Below are 22,011 nucleotides of genomic sequence, written 5' to 3' on the forward strand. Positions count from 1 at the left end.
ATGACATTTTAACCCTTCTGCAGGGGGATGAAATTATGAAAGTAGATCCAGACGAACAGCTCGCTGGCTTCTACTCCACGTATTTCCTCGTGCCGAAAAAAGATGGCAGAATACGTCCCATCTTGGACCTTTCAAGATGCTGACCAAGGGTCAGATCTTAGAATCTATCGAAAAAGGGGAGTGGTTCACCTCGATAGATCTGGAAGATGCGTACTTGCATGTGCCCATCTGTCCAAACCACAGACCCTTTCTTCGGTTTTTATTCCAGGGGCAAGCCTATCAGTTCAAGGTCCTATCATTTGGCCTATCCCTCTCACCACGGGTGTTCACCAGAGTGGTTGGGGCTGCCTTGTCTCCTCTCCAGATGGCAGGAATAAAAATCCTTCCCTACCTGGACGACTGGCTGATTTGTGCTCCATCTCTTGGCCAAGTTGTAGAGGATACCCAGAGGGTGATCTCGCATGTACGGTCCTTGGGTTTCAAGGTGAATGTGATGAAAAGCAACCTCGAGCCAAGGCAGCAGGTGACTTTTGTGGGACTTTGTTATGAATTCCCTCACGATGTCTGCATCCCTCACCTCTCAGAGGGTGAGGAGGATTCTAGCCTTCCTGGAACGATTCCGTCCCGGCAGGCAGCTAGAATTTATCAATTTTCAGAGGATGCTGGGGATGATTTCAGCCGCAGCAGCTGTTGTTCCTTTGGGCCTCCTCAGGGCCTGGCCAATCAGAGGTGGCTGAATGCCTTCAAGCTCGACCCGAAGCTGGACAGACACGTGAAACTTCGTGTGACACGTGCATGTCTCCAAGCCTTACGCCCATGGGCGGACCGGGTGCTCCTGCTCCAAGGACTCCCCCTCGGGAACATTCCATCGAGGAGGACAGTGGTGATGACAGATGCTTCCCTCACAGGTTGGGGAGCAGTCTTGGAAGGCAGGATGGTGCTCGGTTCGTGGCTAGCCCCTTGGGGTGGAGAACACATCAATGTTCTGGAGTTGAGAGCGGTTCACCTTGCTCTGAAGGCTCTCCTTTCCTCCATCCAGGGCAGGCATGTCTTGATAAGAACAGACAGTTCTTCAACTGTGTATCATATACATCACCAGGGAGGCACAAAGTCCCTGCGTTGCCTCCAGGTGGCACAGAAACTCCTCTTTTGGGCCTTTCAGCAACCGGCTTCACTCAAGGCAATCTTTATCCCAGGGATTGTAAATCGAGCAGCAGACCTCCTGTCCAGGACTGGTCCTCCCCCAGGATAGTGGAGGCTTCATCCAGAAGTTGTATCCCTCTAATGGAGTTGGTTTGGCATGGCTCAGACCGACCTATTTGCGTCAGAAGAGACAACCCACTGCAAGATGTGGTTCTCTCTGAAAGGCAAGGGAGGTCCTCTAGGCTTGGATGCACTATCTCAAGAATGGCAAGAAGGGTTGTTGTACACTTTTCCTCCATTCCCTCTGATTCCCCAGGTACTCAACCGGATCGCCTCGGGCCACTTCGAGGTACTGTTAATAGCCCCCAGGTGGCCAGGGAGGCATTGGTTCCCAACGCTCCTTCGCCTGGTTCACGGTCAACCATGGCCCCTGCCAGTCAGGACGGACCTCCTCTCACAGGCAGAAGGTCAGATATGGCACCCCAGATCAGACATCCTGCAGCTTTGGGCTTGGCCCCTTCTCAGTACCTCTCTCAGGGGTTAGATGAGGCTGTCCTGAGGACCATAGACAATGCCCGGGCTCCCTCCACTCGGTATAACTACGGCCAAAAGTGGAGGGTGTTTTCTACATGGTGTCACAGACAGGAAAATCCAGCCACTTGTCCTATTGAGCTGGTTCTCCACTTCCTTCAGTCACTTTTGGACTCGAACAGGGCGCCCAGCACCATTAAGGTATACACTGCTGCAATTTCTTTCTTCCACAAGACAGTCGGAGGTGTTACAGTTGGGAGACATCCTTTAGTGTCTCAGTTCATTAAAGGAGCATACCGCCTGCGACCAAGCAGGCCTGCCAGGGCTCCATCATGGGAACTCCCCTTGGTATTATGGTCCCAGATGCAGTCTCCCTATGAACCCATAGGGCAATCCAGCCTTAAGTTTCTATCTCACAAAGCAGCTTTCTTCCTGGCTATATGCTCTGCCAAGAGGGTGAGTGAGTTGCATGCTCTGTCTGTAAGTGACGATTGTTTAAGATGGAGGGCAGGTGACTCAGGCGTGTCTCTCAGGCCAAACTCCTCGTTATTGCCTAAAGTCATAAACCCTCAGACGGTAAATCAGGTGCTTGAGATCAGCACTTTTCAACCTGATCCAGCTCTACTGCAGGAGGAAGCCCAGTAAGGGCACTGAAGGCTTATATTGCACGCACACAGTCCCTGAGGGGCTCACACTCTCAGTTATTTGTCTGTTTTGGTGGTAAAAAAGTTGGCCACCCTGTGTCTAAACAGTGTTTGTTCCATTGGATCGTTAACACTATCGCTGAGGCCTATTCTGGACAGAACCTACCAGTCCCAGATACCTTGGTAGCTCATTCCACCAGGAGTGTGGCCACTTACTGGGCTGCTTTGAGGGGGGTCCCTCTTTTAGAAATCTGTGCAGCAGCAACATGGAGCGCTCCCTGTACGTTCTCTAGGTTCAATAATGTATTATTTTCTGCAATAAAAACATGGTGAGTTGTCACCAAGATGGCAGTGTTTGTATCTAGGACATTTTAGCTTAATTTCTGGACAGCGCAAGTAAGTGTCATGCTTTTTATATTTATGATATGTAGGTTACACAGCAATGAATGACATCATGAAGAGTTACCACACGTGACCTGTACTACACTAAACATCATTCCCTGCAGGCTGATGCACACTCTTTTTCTCTAGGTGGTGCATTATGGGTTATTGCAGTTTAACACCAATAATACCCGTGTGGAAAAATGTGAACGGAAGCTACCGTGACATCAGAAATGAGAGAGTGAGTGACTGTTGAGCAGATTTCACTGAGCAGCGCTGGAGAGAAACCACAGCTGGCGATCAATGAAAACAACAACTTGAAGACCCATCGTGAAAGGAAAGCCTCACAATAAAGACACGACTAAGATGTGTATGGCTGACTGGCTAAACATCACAAAGAAATCTGTGGTAGTGGAGTGTAAAGAAAAGGATTCAGTCTCATGAGTCTTCCTGCTAGAAACTAATATAATGGTTATAACAACATAATGGTTATATTAACTTATGTGCATCTGTTTAGCCAGTGAAACAGAAATGTGAAAAACAGTGATAGGTTGTATTTTCTGCTGTTTGTATTAAATGCTCAGAAAAACCATCATTTTAATATCATACCATGTCTTGACTTTTTGTAAAAGGATGAAGCAATTGAAAGTTTTGTCTCTGCTCTGGGGTAAAAGATTGTAGGTTGGGTCTCTATCGATGGAGCGCCAACATCTACACCAGAGGTTGCCTAAAGCAGCTCCTCTCTACAGTTTATGCTGAGCAGGCACATCAGTCTGCTCCCCTCAAGTGTCACTCTTCATAGAGCCGACAACAAATTCGATTGTGGTATAAAATGTTGCTGTACGCAGGTTTTCTGCTCATGGCAACGATTCAAATATCCTTAATGCTTACATTTTCATAGTTAAAGAACCAAAGATATGTGTTGTGTAAAAAAAAAAACAGGGTGCACCCAGGATCTATTTAAAATCAGAAGAGCATTCGATTATTCTGGAATATGGAGCTGGACAAATATAGTCAGGAATACAACAGTAGTCAAATAGTAGGACTGATCTTAATACTGCTAAACATATTGTCATAAGTAGATTTATTAATTTACTGTTAGTGTCCATTAGAGTCTTTATGTGCAACCACTGAAAAATATTCCCAGGAAGAAAGGGGAGGGGAGAAGAGAGAGCGAGAGAGAGAGAGAGAGAGGATATCAACACCTGTTAATAATAAAATATATAATAAAATTATTAATAATAGTAACAAATCATCCCTCGAATCCAGGTAGTGAGATATCAGTGATTCTTGTCCTCAATCAGTTTTCTAGACACATTTTCCTTCTGCCTGACATCAGTAAGTTGTTGCCATGGTAGTTCAGATGAAGAGGGAATGATAATAACGCTAGGTGTGAATTATTGAAACCTGAATGAGCATGAATGAGAGGAATGAGAAAAAGAAAAGGAATGAGACAGAATGAGGACTTTCATTGGTGGCTTTTTATCCGGCCTGTTTTTATGACTCTCGAGTCCCATGGTCACGTAGATGAGACAGATGCTGCTGCAATTTGCAAGAGAAGCTCGGCGACTCCAGCCTGTCCTAAGAGTTTTTAAAGGAATATTCAAGAACTCATAAATAGTGGAATAGACCATTCATGAATAGTGCAACAGACCAAACGGAGAGGGAGCAGAGGAGAAACGGTGGCTGTTTGCTCTCCGCTTTACAAACAAATGGTCTCTTTTTGTTAACCAATGTAATAAACATTTTTTTTATATTAACTAGCTGGAAGCATCGCTTTTTTACATCATGTTCATTCTCGTACAAAGCCACAAGAAGCTGCTCATAAACTATTTATTTCAGCAAAAACCTTTCTAAAAAATGAATCAACACAAGCAATCTATGAATCCAAAACCAAGACTCAGTCCAGACATCCCCAAGTATAGTAAGATGGCAGACACACACATTCACCTCGGACATGCAGTACAGTAATATACAGAGGACATTTCAAATATACTTTATATACAGTATTATAGCATAAATAGTATTAAGTGGTTGCAGCTAATGTTGCACATCAATTTATTTATTTTCTGTCCAAATATTAAGAATATAAACAGAAATATTCAACTAAAAGTTCAACATAGGCACGGACACATTTCATACAGCCGCTTTGACACAGGCAATAAATTAGACAAAACAGATCTATCTCCTTCAAAATAAGAGTGAAACTTTGAAATCAAAATATAAAAATAAACATAGAGCTGGTCTGTGTATTTGTGTCGGCATGCACTGGGTCAGTTGTTAATGGGCAGGATGATCCCAGCTACTCACCTGGACACGCACAATAAACAAATAATATCTAATTAAAACCCCAGACTCTGAGATTTTATTAAGAATTTATACCTCTGCTCTCCCACAGCACAGAGGTATAAAAGCTGTGAAGTGGTTTTTGGGAAGCTTTTAGAAAACTTGGGGCTTGTGAACAAAAGGTAAAACAAATTATTGCTATACTGTATTTAATAGTGTGAATATCATGCTGTGCAGATAACTCTGATCGTCTTAATACAAAAATACAAAAAGGGGGTCACCACAAAACGTAAACTCCATCACCAGAGTGGCTCCGTGAGTGGTTGACGGTGGCACAGACGACATGAATCCAACATTGATTTCCATTCTGTAACTCCCCTTCGTCAGGAAAAGATCCAGATTTGTACAGTTACATCTCTCAACCACAAGGGTTCTCTAGAACTGAGACTCGGCATAACCTTCATCCACTGGAGGCTTCTTGTCTATGTTGTAATACTCCTCTTCATCGTCCGAGTCCTGGACAAACAGAAGCAGAGAACGAGACAGTCAGAGCAAGCTATAAAAACACACACACGCACACGCACACACACACACACAGAGACAACATTGGAAAAAAAAGATCAATATTTAATACACCATCAGGTCCTGTCTTCAGACATAGAGGGCATATAAAATTAAACACGTGAAAAGGATCTGGCAGACATGTCTCATTAAGTTATTTATGGGCTGGAAGACAATGTGCCATGATGAAATGTTCTGTACTGTACCATCAAATATAGGTCACAGCATGAGGCCCCCTTTTCTTTGACCCCCGGTGGGTGGACGCCATACTCCTCTCTGATGAATTGGACAAAAGCAATGGTCAATAATGACAACACCCACAATAACAATGAAAAAAACTATTTCTACATGGCTAAATACTTTGGGAAATTAGCTTCTTCCTCTTTTGTGCTGAGAGGCAGATGAGTCCAGATAAAAGCTGGAAACAGGAGGGGCTTTATGTGAGAACGCAAATGTATGAGTCAGTCGTTTCAGATATTTTCAGTAAAAACTCAGGAGTTCATAGATTAACCACAGGCCTGGATCGATCCCAAGATACTGTACGTATCACTATGTTCTTTTTTTAATTTCTTACTGAAAGAAGACATTTTCATAGGGTCACCTCAGTGTGATTTTAGACAGAGAAAGCAAGAGAACAATGGCAGGAAAAATAAATAAAAAGAGATGCTGCAGATTGATAGAGTTCCTCCAAATGTTTCCCCCGAAAAATGATATAGTTCCAGAGTGATCAAAAAAATAAACATTAAATTATTTTCACTGAATAATCAAAAACTAAAATATTGTGCCAAAGTGAACTGGAGTTCTTGCGTATTACTTATATCATCATGTTCATGTAATGAATGCAACATGTAAAAGCATATATATTTAAATATATTCCTGTGTTACACAACTCAAAATAGCAAAATGCAGCTCCCGTGTGGCTTCACACCGCAGAGTGTGTGTGTGTGCTACTCTGTCAACCTGCCTGTAGATCTGATCATTTCAGATTTTACTGCTGGACGTCTCTTTGATTCACAGCACCTGTCTTCAAAAAGCACATTCTCTCTGAAATCAAACCCCTGCCTCCATTTTAAATTCTTCAGTAATCTTTATCAAATTAGCAATCCAGGAGAGCATCTATAACCATCAAAGGCTGCAATAACTATCATTACTCTCCGGAGACCCACAGCAGTGATTGGTTGAATAAATCGACTCACCCCTCCGTGACCTCTATGGGTGATCTGTAGGCCTTTGATTGGCTGCGCTTCTTCTTGGGACAGATTATCCGTCCAATCAGAATGAGGGTGATGACACCAGAGGGGAGGAGGATGAAAACGAGCAGGACGGCAACATCAGAGAAGCGAATGCTGACGGCTGCGGAGAAGGTAGGAGGTCACAGGACCTGCATTAACAAGCTGTTCATCACCACACCTGTACATGATATCATATCATGATATCATCCACACTTAAAAAGCATTGATTATACAGATATTAGCTGTTCACACCATATACAGAAAAAACTGTTTATACTGTGTCACTTTGCACTTGCAGTAATTAAAGTCTAACCAATTTAATGGTAGTGAACAAGAAATTACAAGTTCAGTAAACGTGTCTCTACTACACATGGTGTTTTGTGTCTTAGCTGGGACCAGTGACTTCCTAATTGCCTGGCGCCCAGGAAATTAAAAAGACGATGCTAGTATGCTTTAGCAGTGCTGGTAGTAACTCTACTTACACCCCCTTCACAACTAAATTAGTGTGTATACGAGGATTTTTAAACGTGGGTAAACCCCACTTAAGAAAGGTGAACAACTCCTTTCCCATCGCCAGTAGTGGAGTTTGTCTTTTAGTTTTTTTTCCCCAGCTGTGTCATGTTCGACGTCCACGCCACAAACTGGGAAGCTCTCTCATCTCGCCGTCTGGTCATAGGAGAGGGTTTACCTGGGTGTCACCTTTCCATCACTGCCGATGGGAGTCGATAAAAAATCTTTGTCTATTGCAGAGTCATTTGACCTGAGAGTGAATGATGATTGTTTCCATTCCCATTGCAAACTGAAGCCAGCCAGCAAGTGGTAGTGGGTTTTCTGACCAGTGGAAAAGGGGCTTTTCATATTTACTGCAGATATGAGAGACTGATATCTATATTGCCCCTTCGACAAGAAAATCAAGTATCAAAATATTTCCCTTAATATACTTTAGTATGATGCCTTCTACAAATGTCTACAAACCTACATATAGCACTTTGCAGTTTGGCTTTCTTAAAGAAAACTGTACTTGCTTGATTCTTGTTGTTCTGGGTTTGTACCCTCATGGTTGAATGCACTTATTGTAAGTCACTTTGGATAAAAGCATCAGCTAAATGAAATGTAATGTAAATGCATGTCAAAACCAGTTACATCTGTCAAAAACCAGTTTACATCAGTAAAAGTAGGTAAGGTAATCAGATGATTACTCCCCCACTTCATCCCTGCATCTAACCATCAGCACTGTGCTGTGAGCAGAGGCAGGCAAACACACAGGCAACATCATGACAAGCTTCTACAAACACTGAAGACATGTTTGGATTAGTCTGCTGCAAAAAATATGGGTCTGGCAGTAGAAGCTACTTTCTCCCAGTGCAGACTCTGCATGTAGTATACAGTTTACAATTTATTGTGGGGCAAAGCCAAACACAGACAACTCGGGGGAAATCAGGACACGCATTGAGTAGAGTGTAAACCTTTAGACATATGAATTTTAATCAAGAATGCATCGGGACATTATAAGAGTCAAGATTTTGTAATACACTGATATGTTACATGCATTCAAGTTAGCTTTGAAGAGGCTGCAGGAAGTCAAATGATTGTGTACATGGTATTGTGAAATGTGCATATGTGTGTGCAATCCTACCTTTTGGTGTGACTGTGAGTACTGTGTGTGAAGTTGGGGACCCGTGGACATCAGGAGGGTTTCTAACTGAGCATGTAAAGGTCCCATTATCGCTCAACGTGGCGTTGATCAACGAGATGGAGGCTTCCCCTCGCGCCGGGGTTCCCTGCCACTGGATACGACCAGCGAACTGACCGTCTGATGGAAGGAACGCCCGTGAGGAGAAGTGGAAAAACTGAGAGAAAAAAAAAAGACAGTTTAAAAGATTGACTTGTGCCTTTACTCCTGATGTCATGACATTAAACTTGCCTTCATTTAATACAAATATACTTAACACACAATGCATCGACTCTGTGACTTACACAACTGGACAGATAAGAGAAAAAAACACTTAGGTGAAGTGATGCACTGAGACATTTCTTATTTCACTGTCTCCTCTCAGATATTAAAGGTACAATAAGAGTGAGTTTTACAGTTTTATTTCATTCAAAACATTTTGAGTTAAAAAGGTTAATGAAAAATAAGATAATTTCCTTTCTAGTTAATATTTTCTGTTGATAAATATGAAAATAATTGGGTGTAAAATGACTTAGGTCTTCCATAGCGGAATCATCGGTGTGTTACTGTGAGGTCGGGGTTTTTTATTGTTGCGCCCCCCTGCGCATGCAAAGGGCAGAGCACCAGTTGGATTGGAAGCAATGACACTAATGACAAGGTATAATTCTAAAGCAGCTCCAGAGCATTAACACAGGACAAGAGAACAGACCATTCCAAACAGGCAGGCTTAGAACAGACACTGCACTAGTATGAATACAAATCTGATCAAGCATTAGTCTGTTTTCAACAACTAAACTCCATACCGTCATTACTCCCACATCAAGCTGACCTCTCAAAAGCAAGACATCTGTGGGTGGTGAAGGGGGAATGAAGATACAGTATGTTTATCAAAGAGTTAACCAAGGATTTGGGAGTTTTCTTTTCTTAAATTGAGTTTTTTAAATCCCAGATTAGTCACCACTAACCTTTAAATAGAACTTTATGTGGCAAGATTTCTTGCCACAAGATTTCTTGCCACATAATCTCTATTGGTCTTAGATACCGTTTCTGTGCTGCACTATATTTGTGCTGTTTTATACCATTTGTTTACTTAATATACATTCAATCCATGGTTCAGGTATCGGAATCAAAATACATTTTAATGATCCCCACAGAGACATTTTTTGTTCAAAACAGAGGAGAAAGCACGTAAAAAGATAAAATCATCTTATTGAATAATGATGCTCTTCTAACCACCACTTGTTGTCTAAAGACATTTGTTCAAATTCACAACCATGTTGGATTCAACAGTATGTTGAAATCCCAATGCCACACGAGATGCCTTCACTCACATCACACTATCAAACCACGTGCTCCTGAAACTCTTTATTTCACAAAACATTTGGTCATTGCAATGAGAGAGAAACTATTTGAGCTAATATTGATAAAAAGTACTCAATTGATGGATTCAAGAGGGTCTGCCATGTCAGCAAGTTGTGTGCATACCTTTGCCAAGGCCTAACAGTCCCTTATGAAACCACATTTAAATTCACTATATCCACATCTTTATTTGGATCTGCACCAAATTGCAAAAACTTTTAATATCAGTCCCCTAAATATGCGAGATTTTTTTCATCAAGATCTATGATTTGTTCTCTGAGAAATCAATGAAAACAGACACTGATACAGCTTTATAGTTTTACAGCTGTGTGTCTATCTGCATCATTTTTCTGAGAGACTGACTGTGAAACCTGGTCGGAGATAAAAACCCTTGTATCTCCCTGCACTGTTATTCATCCATGACTGATCATTTGAGGACTTGGCACAGCTAAGCCTACACGAGAGCAGCTTGAAGTCAGTGACGACGTACGAGTCTGCTCGGTCTGCAACAAACATCTCAGCCGTCTTAAACTTGCTGCAGTACGACCACGACAGAGACACTTTTAAACTGGGGCCACCTACGCCATAAATCGGAGACATTTCAAACAAAAGCTTCCACTGACTTGACAACAGCGTCTCACTTAGCTTTTACATCTTCATAATAGATTTATTTTTAGACTTATTCAGCAGAATTCAATTGCCTAATCCTCCAATTACCATCAGCTCCCACTGATATTTGATTGAACATCCAGCCTCTCTTCTCCAATCTACAAAATGTATTCTCATCAGGGCTGAGGTAATTATACAATCCACTGAAGCACTGCAGCACTTCGGATTGACACTAAAGCTTTGGCAGCAAAAATTATATTTTCTGACAGAGCTTTTCACATGCTTATTCATGGTCTCTCCCGGTGTGATATACGACCGGGGGGGGGGGGGGGGGGGGGGGGGGGCACACACGCCAAAAAAACAGGCCAAAATGCCTAATGAAATTGGATGGAGAGTAAATGCAGGCTTAGAAATTGAAATTAGAAACCTCCAGACTTGGTTCCATCTATGCATCAGGAAACTGGGTCTCATTATTTATCTGTGATAGAGAGAACAAACGAGCTGGGGTGTTTGTCAAAGGATATGCAGACAGTTTGTGGCTTTTTCTTACCGACAACGCCTTTTTATTGTAGTTGTGCAACTTTGTGAGGTATCGCCCCACTATCTGCTGACACATGCATAAATACACAAACTAACACTGATATACCATGCAGTCCTTTTTCTTCTCCTCCCCCTACACTCTTTAAAACAAGACAACTGGATCTTAATGACTAACCCAACAGCACTCCATATCAGCACAGCCACAAAACATTAGCCTCCACTTAAGTCTGAGTGCTCCTATAGGAGATGATGGCATATACAGTTGCAGCTACCACACTATGGATTTTGCGCTCAAATGCGATTTCGCAGAACCACACATGATGGCTATCCTCAAGTCCAAATGGAGCTGCTTAAATTATGTGGCTGAAGCTGAACCCAGACTGTGTGTGGGGTTAGAGGACTGAGTGCAGTTATGGGTTGGAATGGAAACATCTGAACGCATTTCAAGACCACAACGCCGCCACAGAGGAAGGGGTATTAAAGGTACCTGACCAGCAGGTTTCCTGATGAAGCCTCCGCAAGACGCAAAAGCATGTGCTGGAAGGTGGTGGGCTGAATACGGGATCAGCCCAGTGATGCTGGTAGATGAAACTTCCTAATGCATAGAGTATCTACATTAAAACAGAGGGCGACTTGGGGCATGTCTTCTTAGGGGTATGTGTACAGGTGAACATGTAGGTTAAGATAAGTCAGAGGGTCAAAGAAGAAAGCATAGGAAGTCACATACCTGTAAACAATCTGTGTGAGATCTAAAAGATTAAATGGAAATAAGTTAAGGCTTCAATCATGCTGAAACTCAGGCGTGTTTACATTGCTGATTCTTTTCTTGATTAATGACTAATCCTACACTGTGTACATTTTACACTTATACATACAACTCACTAACTTGATTAAGTTAGTGTCCAAAGAGAATAGTTATTACTCTTTGGTCTACCAATTAATAAACGTCATATGCTGACATTCATATTCACACCATTTTAGATCAATATCCATTCTGTGCATTGACAAATGGGTAACCACTCTTCTAAGTAATTATTAGTCTCATATTTAATGGTTATGTATTTAATGGTTTGTTTGATTTGACAGATTTTAAACTTGTTTCTTTTGAATTTACAGTTTTTCCAAAGTAACGCCTCTAATTTCAATGTGCTGCTTTCTCTTACTAATTCTAATGAGAATAAAGGCTTTCTATTCTAATACTCTATTATCACGTGTTTAACTGTGATCTTTGGAGTTATTTTTACTTTCCTACTACAGTGGAAACCGCTTATAGTGATCACGTTTTTTAAGATAAGGACGACATGCGCACGCACACACACGCAAACCGACTCCGCTGTTCACTTTTCTCTCCATCTCTCTCTCTATTGCTGAACACAAACACACACACCGACACAGCTGACTTGCTACATTTTAAATATTGATTTGTTTGAAATGACGTCACAATATCAACACTGATCATCACATCATGATCGATACTTTTCTTAAATATAGAGGTGTAACGGTACACAAAAATCACGGTTCAGTACATTTTCAGTAAGATTTAGGTAAAAACAAGGAACAGAAAACAATAAACTTATTGACTAGTCTTTTTATTCAACCCTGGTTAACTATGGCTTTGTCTTTCTTACCTAATTATTTTTACAAAAGTAAAATAACAAAGTAAACACTCGTAAATAAATAAATAAAAATAGTAAAATAAATATCCATTAAAAGGTGCAGCATGTAGAAAACTGCACCGTAATTGTATTTTATGATCATTATTAAATATATGTGTTTTCTTTGTTTTTCTTCAAAATAATGTACTCTTCCACATAGTTTGAAGAGAGGGTTTGATGCCCTGCTGGTACTAACAATGTCTCCACTGTGGAGAACACTCTCACACTAGGGACAGAGGTTTATAAAAGGGCTGGTGTGACCTGCTGTCTGAAATGCGGACGAGAGGGAACTTTGTAACGGGGCTCGGTTACTTTCTGTGTGTTCGAACCCTGTGTTCTCAACAACAGAACAGTCGCATGTCCGCACCTATAAAAACACCTATGTTTGTTATTGCTTTGGCACAGTCTGTATTAGCGGAGCTGTGTTTGCACAGAACTCGTTTTTTCCTTGTCCCACTCATGTTAGTGTTATTCCCAACGTTAGTGGACATCACTCTGGTGATGCCGTTTCAAACAAGTCGGCATGTTCGATGTGCTACCAGCTACATATCCCATAGCAGTTGCACAATGTCAGCTTTTGTATGATCCACTCATCATCCTCTCCATCATCATTATAGTTGACTGTTAAACTGAAGCGTTCCCACAGACTTAAATGATGAGGGAGGGTCTTCACAGTCCTGTTGTATGCGGTCGATGTGACCACGAACCTACAGCACATCAGGTCCTTCGCTCAAGTTGTCCATCGGAATTTGAGACCTGTACGCATGCGAATAAGTTCCGCATGTGGACTCGCTGCATTCGTTCGGTGCACGGCGTACCGAATTGAAGGGCCCGTACCGGAAATCTTTGTTTCGGATACATGTACCGTTACACCCCTACTTAAATTAGTTTAATCTTTCTTTGTAGTTGTGAGCATTCATTCATTAATTAGGAGACGGCGGGCGTGCTCGGTTTGTCTCGATTTGGTTGGCAGTGTGCAGCACGAATGATAGACACATTTAGTAGCAGTAAAAATACTGACAGAGCCGGTAAAACAGAACTTTTTTACGGCCCAAACATGTATGAAAAGACCCAAAATGAACACTGAAAGCAGATTTCTTTATCACTATAACCAGATCATTTAAACAGTTTGTATAGGAACGATTCTGTCCCAAGCTGAACGGTTGATCACTATATGCGGTGTCCACTGTATATAGAATCTATGGGGTGAAAAGAAAAGATGGTATTTTGTTTTATCTGCCTGCCAATTACACAATGGCTGTGTTCCGGTAAGATAGACCATATTTTGACCAGTGGATAAAAAGAGTTTTAAGCTCACAATCTATAGAGAAATAAAGATTTAAATGTAAGTGAAAGTACTATAAAATAAATACAAGGAGAAATGTGACTCACATGAACGAAATATCGATTCAATGGTAAACAAACTAAAAAGAGTATCGCAAAATGTTTATCTCTCTTTCTCAAAGCAAAATGTATTGTCTTGAAATTATTCTCTTTTTGACCAGTAGTCCAAAATACCAAAATATTCCGTCAACTGTCATAGCGGGCTAAGAAAGGGAAGAAGAGAGGGTGGAAGTAATGACTCTTTGGCATTTTTTTTTTTTAATAACTAAATGATAAATTGATCCTGAACATATACCACTTGCCAATAAATTGCCTGTCTATCAACTAATCAATGAATTATGTATTCATTCAAGGACAGCACCAGTGTTCAGCTGGTGTGCTGCTCAGCCTAAGTGTCTTGGTTTTCCTAAACATTTACCTCATAATATGAAGATAAACGCATCAAATCAAGAAAAGGTTGATCCACGCATTCATGAAGAAGGTTTTTCTCAAACTGTCCTTGACAAAGTAAAATTAAGAGAGAGCATCTCAACCTTTAGAACGGATAGACTTCGGATAGACATGTTCATTTGACCACCTCCTGCAACCATGTGTATAATACAGCATTGTTCTGATAAATGTATACTCACTGTCTGTGGTGGGCCTCCACTCTGGGGCCTGTAAGACCAGTCCACAGTCATCTTGCTGGTTGGCCTGCTGGTGGAAGTGAAAGCGCAAGACAACTTGACGGTGTCCCCACTGGACGCATGGACTTCTGCCGGAGAACTCACCAAGATGGAGGAGACTAGAGGAGGGACTGGAAGTGAAGAGTAGAAAGAAGGTCAGGGATGATATGTGATATGTGCATATTTACATGTCAAAGGTGTTCAGGAAGAATGAGAGCAAGGAAGAGAGCAGAGGCAGAGAGAGAGAATACATGGGAGTGACATTTTACTAATCTATTATACAAGCAAAGATGATAGCATCTACAAATACCCACACACTGTGGTAACATGAGGCGTCAGCAAAGCAAATCCCTCCTAGTAAACACTGAACTGAGAACAGTCTGATAGAAGTTTCTCACCGGCCTTGTTGTGTTTGACAGACTTGTTGCTACACCTCTGTCTGATCAGGGACCTTCACTTCCACACAAAGCTTCTGCTCCTGTGTTTGTCACTAGATGTGTTTTCATCGTGTTACACTTCATTCACAACGCCAAGGGAGACCGACCTGAGCTGTGTCCACAACTCGCTAAAGACACAGACTGCTTCCAGACCATGATAACTGAATTCATATCTTACGGAAAATATGGAGCTAGACCCTACAGCCATATTAGCAGCTCTGTGAGACTAAAATACACAAGTGGTGCTTTGAGCTGAACCCCAATACGACATGCTCACAATTACAATGCTAACATGCTGATGTTCAGAAGGTGCAGTACTGCTGACAGCGTTCACCATTTTAATTTAGCATGTAAACATGCTAATTAGCACTAAACGCAAAGTACAGTTGAGAAGATGGACATGTTTTAAATTTGCAGGTGTTTGTCTTAAAGCAAAGTACTGGTGAAACTCTCATGTGGTGGTGGCACTACATGAAAAATCAGGGGGGTCACAGAAGTCCACAGAATTCATCCTGTGGGGAGCAACATCTGAAGTAAATGTCATGGTGTTCCTTCAATTACCTCAACATATTACACCAAAAACCAAAGACACCCACCTCATGGCTGCATTAGAGGAAAATAAAGCCAGGGGATGATGAACATCGTGGGATTCATCCTCTGGGAACCATGAATATCTGCAAAAAATGTGGCCCTCCATGAAGTGGATAACATGATATTTCCCTGAAAGAAAAATAACCTGGTGGTGGTGCGGGATGAAAAGTTGGACAAAGCACTAAGGGCATTAGAATTAATCCCCTTGGGACCTTGAATATATGACGCAAATTTCATAGCTCTCCATCAAATAGCTGTAGAGACCAAATTATTGCACCGACTCATCAACTGAAAGACCCTGCCGCTAACATTGATACGAATCAAATTATAATAACCTTAAATGTATCACTGTCTTCATGGCCTTTAACATGAACCTATAAAAACTGCTGTATTCGAGCATCAACACAACATCAGAGAGTTTCATGCGCAGTCTCTCTGAGCATAAATGAAAGCCCATCCCATTTCAAAGCAAAGGCCTCAAACCATCTTCCCACTGAGGACGAACTGAGAGCAAAGTAAGCCCGGCAATCAGCAGATATATCTGATCCTAGACTGACACCACTGTTTCCATCAAAGGCCCCACAGCCATGATGAGGACAAAGTTTATCTTACAGAAACTAGTGTGAGAGATATCATGCAATCAGCCAGAATCCTCTACAAAGACCCCCAGGGTGAGCGGCTCGACAGCATGAACAACGCTATCACTTCGTAGAAGTGGATATCAAGCAGAGGGGCCTTGAAAGCTGAGGCGCTCTTTAACTTGAAGACAGGATAGATGCGGTCAATCTGGTGATAAGCAGTGGGACTGGGAAGTTGGAAGCTCATCAGTGGTGATGCTGATACCGCAAACAAGATATCTGGACATTTATATTTAGAAAAGAAAAAATAAACAAAGAAGTCAGGAGGACAACGACACCATGTTGTGCTGCCCTGCTCACAGTGTTGCTTGTGTTTTGACTGAGCCACAGAAGCACTGAAGCCAATCTTGGACAGATGTTTTTATGATGATACCTTCACCAGCCGACAGTTTAGAGCCTGTTTAAATGTGTGTAATCCTCGGTACAGGGACAGCTCCTAACGTACTGCTTACAAGTTGTCTGAATCACCCCGAGCCTGACCCTATCCTGTGGAAACTGACTTGACTCCTGAGGTCTGGTGTTGACATATTCCCACCAAACAAAAATAAAGAATTGACAAACAAATATGTCTCGTGTTTGAGGCACAGTTCACTACAACTTCCTAGTAAAGTTCACCACATGTTTTTCATGGGAAAGATGTGTGTGTGCATGTGAAACGCACAACATGTGAGCACTTTTATTCCCAGGTGTGGATCCATTGACTGTCACTTACTAGTAAAACAAGGCTAGGCTTAAAATGGCGTTTGAGTGTAAGCAGCTGTAGACTTTACTCCTCAGTAAACCTGGTCTTCCCTTTAGGTTTTATTCAAATGAACCATGTGGAATGTAAACTTGTGTAAAAACTTCTAACTACACGTAAATAAAAGTCTCCTGACTATCAGGTGACTGGCAGCACCCTGCTGCATGAACCAACATGGAGCCAGACGCGGTTCCTCTGGTGGAAACTTGGGTTGAGACATGAACGCGGAGCAGCGGCCTCCCGTGTGTTTACTCACCCAAACAGCCGAGCGCACACAGCAGCCACGCCGCGGTCACAGCGGAGTTCCCCTGGCGCATTTTAGTCCGCGACGATAACACTAATAGTAAATGATAATGGAGGAAAAGACGGAGCTGCGTCAAGGCGCGGGTGAGCTTGCGTCCATAGTCTGTGGAGTCATGACTCAGTGTGTCCGCGGCGGAGGCACATTCCCGATGCTACCTGACAAACAGGTGTATCAGGAAGTGGAGCTGCTGCTGCTGGTGCAAAGGGAGTAAATCAACAATCACTACACAGCTGAGGAGGAGGAGGAGGAGGCAGGAGAGGAAGAGGAGAAGATACTGTGATGGTCACCAGTCAGCAGAGGGATTATAATCCAACCAAAAACGACCTCACTGTCATCCTCTGTCCACCACCTCAGAGAATACAACCTGCGGAAGCTCATCTCTGACCCTGTGTTACAATAAATCCTGCAAGTCATCATAATGAGTAACTTTCTCAAAGTAAAGAAGAACCAACTTCAAATAATGAATTACTTTTTTTAAATAGTGACTTTATAACCTAAAATAATGACTTACTATCTGAAAATATTGACTCAATATATGAGTTACTAAATCCAATGCTGTCTTTGTAACTCTAAATGGTGATTTAGTATCTTAAAATAATGACATGGTATCTCAAAATAATGATTTATTATCTCAAACCAAAGACTTAAATAAAAAAAAAAAGACTTGGGCTACTATCTCAAAATAATGACAGAACTCATAATAATGATTTACCATCTCCTAATTTTAATTCACTATCTCATAATTCCCATTTTTAATCTCCTAATTTTGAATTAGCATTCCTCTTTTTTTTACCTTTCTCTGGCAGAAATGTGCTTCCATTTTTAACAGTTACCAACACTAAGTTGTGCAAATTTGCTAAAAGTACTGGGAAAGTTCACCTTTTTGAAAAAAATCCAAACCATGGACTAAATTGGCAGTTTATTAGGTACACCTACATTAAACCACCACTAGCGGTACTGCATTCAACTATTTCTACCTTCACAAGGAATATAATGTTCAGGTTTTGTGGAAACTTTTAGGCCACAAGTTGTGGTACTACTGAATTGTATTACACTTATTTTTTTTTAAATTCTTTTTTTAAAGCTATTTTAGAGGTTGAATCCCAAGTATGTATTTATGTACTGTATATATGTATACCCGTGTGGATAAACTGTCTTTGTCATCTGCCTTTTTTAAACCATTTTATCATACCATCATCATACCATATGCTCTGCTTTTTGGCCAAAGACAATATTTTCATGAAAGTACTCCTTCATTAATTCTATTCTATTCTATTCTATTCTATTGAACATTACAAAGACAGATTTCTAATATTTTGTACACTCTATTTATGCCAATGAGAGTACCAACACCTTTCTGTATAAAATACAACTGTCACTGGGAGTTTATGGGGCTTTATTTTGACTGTTACAATGTTATTATCATCAGCATCATAATACGGTGTCATATGGTTTAAATTACTGCAGAATATAATGATGTAGCTTTCTGTTTGGCTAATATGTTTCAACTGCATTCACAAAGTCGGCCCTGCACAAGTCACTAGAGAAGAAAAGAGCATCCTCTCTGAAAATTATACTGGGTTTATTTTGGATGAGGATGTTGATTATAAGCATTAGAGCAAAGGCATGAAACTCTCTAAAACAGGCATGTGCCAAAATAACACCATTTAAAAAAATAATACGTGTCCCATCTCCAAAACCTCATGTGAACCCACTGTGTTGAGGCCCGAGGCCCAGGTCCTCCTTGCGTTATCTCCCCAGTCAGCTCCTCTGCAAAACCATGGACGCTCTAATGGGTCTCCCCTGCTATTTCTAGGCATATTACTTCACAATCCCTGTCCACGATCTCTGTCTTCTCTGTTGTAATTATCCCTAATGGGAGAAGATATTTGTTTTACTAGTCTTTGCTAGTTCAGTTGCACTCTGGTGTAATGCTTTTATATCTCCTCTCCGTGTTTGTACAAAGCCCTTTTGAAGTTTATTTACATCTTTATTTGGTCGGGATTGTCGGCTACATCCTCGCATCCATCTGGTTTGCCAGGAGCGTTTCCTCAATTCTGACAGGAGAGAAGCCGTAATCGTGTTGCATAACCTCATTTCATTTCATGACACATCAGAGGATACCAAATGAGAGCAGCCTCCCCAATTACTTTGGGCTCTGCTCTCTGTAACACAGTGGTGCAGCTGTGTGCCACAGACTGAATCAATATTTGACAGAATTACAATGTAATGCGTGAAGAAAAATATTTTATTAGAGTTAATAGATAACAATGTGGCGTCATGAGGAGAAAAATATAGTCAAAGCAATTTTGAAAAAAAAAAGCTAATTGTATTGTGAAAGCTAATTTAGAGTCTTGTAATGTTAATGAGTTCATTAGAGTGAACAGGCCACCTTGAGACTCTAAGGGACTATGTGAACAAGTGAAAATGAATCCTGTGAGATTTGATTTGAGGATCAAATTAAATGTTAATTATTTCTCTGTTTGATCACTGTTTACCCTTTGACACAAATCCAACTTCCCAATTGTAATAAAGTACACATTTCTTTAATGCTCTTACCTGACCCTACTTTGATTGAGGTGTTAGGCTCCTTGCAAACCCACATTCTTTTGCAAACCTTTGTGAACATCCTCGCCGATATGAGATAAAGATGTGGTGGAGCATCCCTGCATCCATTCACAAGTACAGTGTTTATATTGAATGCTAATAATATTTTGTAACAATTCCCACGCTGAGGCAGGGATATCACTTCCTCTTTGGTTGAATAGATACTGAGGGAGCATTCGCAATTTCTGTGTTGCACAGTGCTGCATTGTGTTAACCATATTATAACACTATCTGCTTTAATTTGATAGAGCCCCATCCTCTGTCGAAAGATAAGGTCCTATGGCTCTTACCTGGATATGTTCACACAGATCTACATTGTGTTGTGCATTGTGAGAGTGAATACAGGGGTTCTCTGTCTGGTTACAGTAGCATGTTCTCAGTTTCAGCTGAAATCGTCGCGGTCACAATGAAGGCTCTCCCCACTGGCGACTCTGATCAACAAGAGACCTGTTCTTCTGTTGTCAACACTAGAGGGGACTAATAAAGGTGGTTTGAATCAGACGGTGAAGGCAACCATTATCCTTTGTCAAAAGAAATCCTGAGAGTCTTGCAGTTTATTCATCTGTTTATATGCCCTCTATGTGCTAAATAGTTGATGAAAAGGTGCATCGCTACACACCAGTAATCTCAGTGTAATTTGAGGGTTTCACAAGCAGAGAAACTTTGGTCAGTGAGGCAGCATTACTCAATAGCTTCAATAGCTATGAGAGGCTCCGCTCTATACGATTCACTGAGGCAAACAGAGCCTCTACCTTTAGACTGAATGGATTAGTGTTTGCGTGCATTTGGGTGTGTATATGTGCGTAGGGAGCTGCATCTGTCAGTCAGTCGAACATTTGGTCTCATAGGTACAGTACATGCCAGTGAGTTGACTTGCTGCAAACCTGTTGTTCCAAGCTCATACTTTTGTGTTTTGTGCACCCACCCACACACACAGACACACACACACACACACACACACACACAAACAAACAAACAATTGTGTCTCTATGACTTCAGAGGAAAATTACATCATTACTTAAATTTATTTCCTGGAGACTTACTCTAACCATAGTTAGTCTACTACTTGCCTAACCCTGACCTAAACCTAACCTGAAACCTGATGTCTTCACCTCAGAATGTAATGGGTGTACATTATAGGGACTTGTTTTTTTGTCCCCTAAAAGGTAGAGGACTTCCCATAATGTGACTGTAAACAGATTTAGGTCACTATCTTATTGAGGACACACTTTGGCATAATTCATTCATGAGCCCCTTAACCTAACCTTAAGCATTACAACAAAATGCCTTACCCTAACCCTGAGACAAAACTTAATTTTGACCCTACCCCTAAAAGCAAGTCTTAACCCTCACAGAGCCCTTCGACAATGTTACGACCAAAAATGTCCTCACATTCCCCCAAAATTCTCACTTTCCCAAAATGTCTTCACTCTGTAAGATCATTACTCAAAATGGTCCTCACAAAGATATAAGTACAAGTACACATGCGCACACACCCGTGAGGGTGTGCAAAGGAATTTAGTGCTCCTCCACGATACTGTGCCAGGTACGACCTATCCTGAAGTGTGGAATGCAGATTGGGCCGAGAGAGAGAGAGAGATGAAGCAAGACACATAACAAGTAATACAGAGAGCGGGAAGGACATATTCAGAGTTTCCATTCCTTTCTTTATGAAACAAAGCCCATATTAGTCTATTCTTTTGGGAAAAGGGTTGCGTGTGTTGCAATAATGAACACACAGTGGAGAACAACACCTTATTAAATGAGTCATGAACAAGGAATGGTTGAGAACAGCTCTCTCAGGAGTATGGCTGTCATCCTGGAGAAGTGACAGTAAAATAGTTGGATATTGATATACATAAAAATATGTGTAGATGCAGTCATTTATGGTTAAAATTTTAAATGTATGGTTCCCTTTTTATGTGCTATTAAGTACTAAAAACCTCATGAGGAGGTAATAATGGTTGAAGCAATAGCTAATATCGAGCTGGTGTTCCACCTGATAGCTCAGTAATGATTATTTCCATTTTTCCCCCAGTCTGATTTCCTACATTTCCCAGAATGCCTTTTGTC

General features: G+C 41.3%; 1 protein-coding gene and 1 long non-coding RNA gene across 2 annotated transcripts; one reads left to right on the forward strand and one right to left on the reverse strand.

Moving 5' to 3' along the window:
* Window positions 1-2,185: 2,185 nt before the first annotated feature.
* On the forward strand, window positions 2,186-20,226 carry LOC117773217. The gene is made up of 3 exons (XR_004615878.1): window positions 2,186-2,198; window positions 3,217-3,219; window positions 19,993-20,226. It is a non-coding gene; the product is annotated as an uncharacterized LOC117773217 (long non-coding RNA).
* Window positions 4,519-17,659, reverse strand: LOC117773216 (myelin protein zero-like protein 3). Its single transcript, XM_034604935.1, has 6 exons — window positions 17,284-17,659; window positions 14,587-14,753; window positions 8,415-8,628; window positions 6,743-6,899; window positions 5,753-5,822; window positions 4,519-5,501 (listed from the first exon to the last, which is right to left on the reverse strand). The coding sequence occupies exons 1-6, from the start codon at window positions 17,342-17,344 to the stop codon at window positions 5,421-5,423; spliced, it is 750 nt and encodes a 249-aa protein (XP_034460826.1). The 5' UTR covers window positions 17,345-17,659; the 3' UTR covers window positions 4,519-5,420.
* Window positions 20,227-22,011: the final 1,785 nt, after the last annotated feature.

The sequence above is a fragment of the Hippoglossus hippoglossus genome, chromosome 13 (genome assembly GCF_009819705.1).
Source record: "Hippoglossus hippoglossus isolate fHipHip1 chromosome 13, fHipHip1.pri, whole genome shotgun sequence".
In the NCBI taxonomy this organism is placed as follows: Eukaryota; Metazoa; Chordata; class Actinopteri; order Pleuronectiformes; family Pleuronectidae; genus Hippoglossus; species Hippoglossus hippoglossus.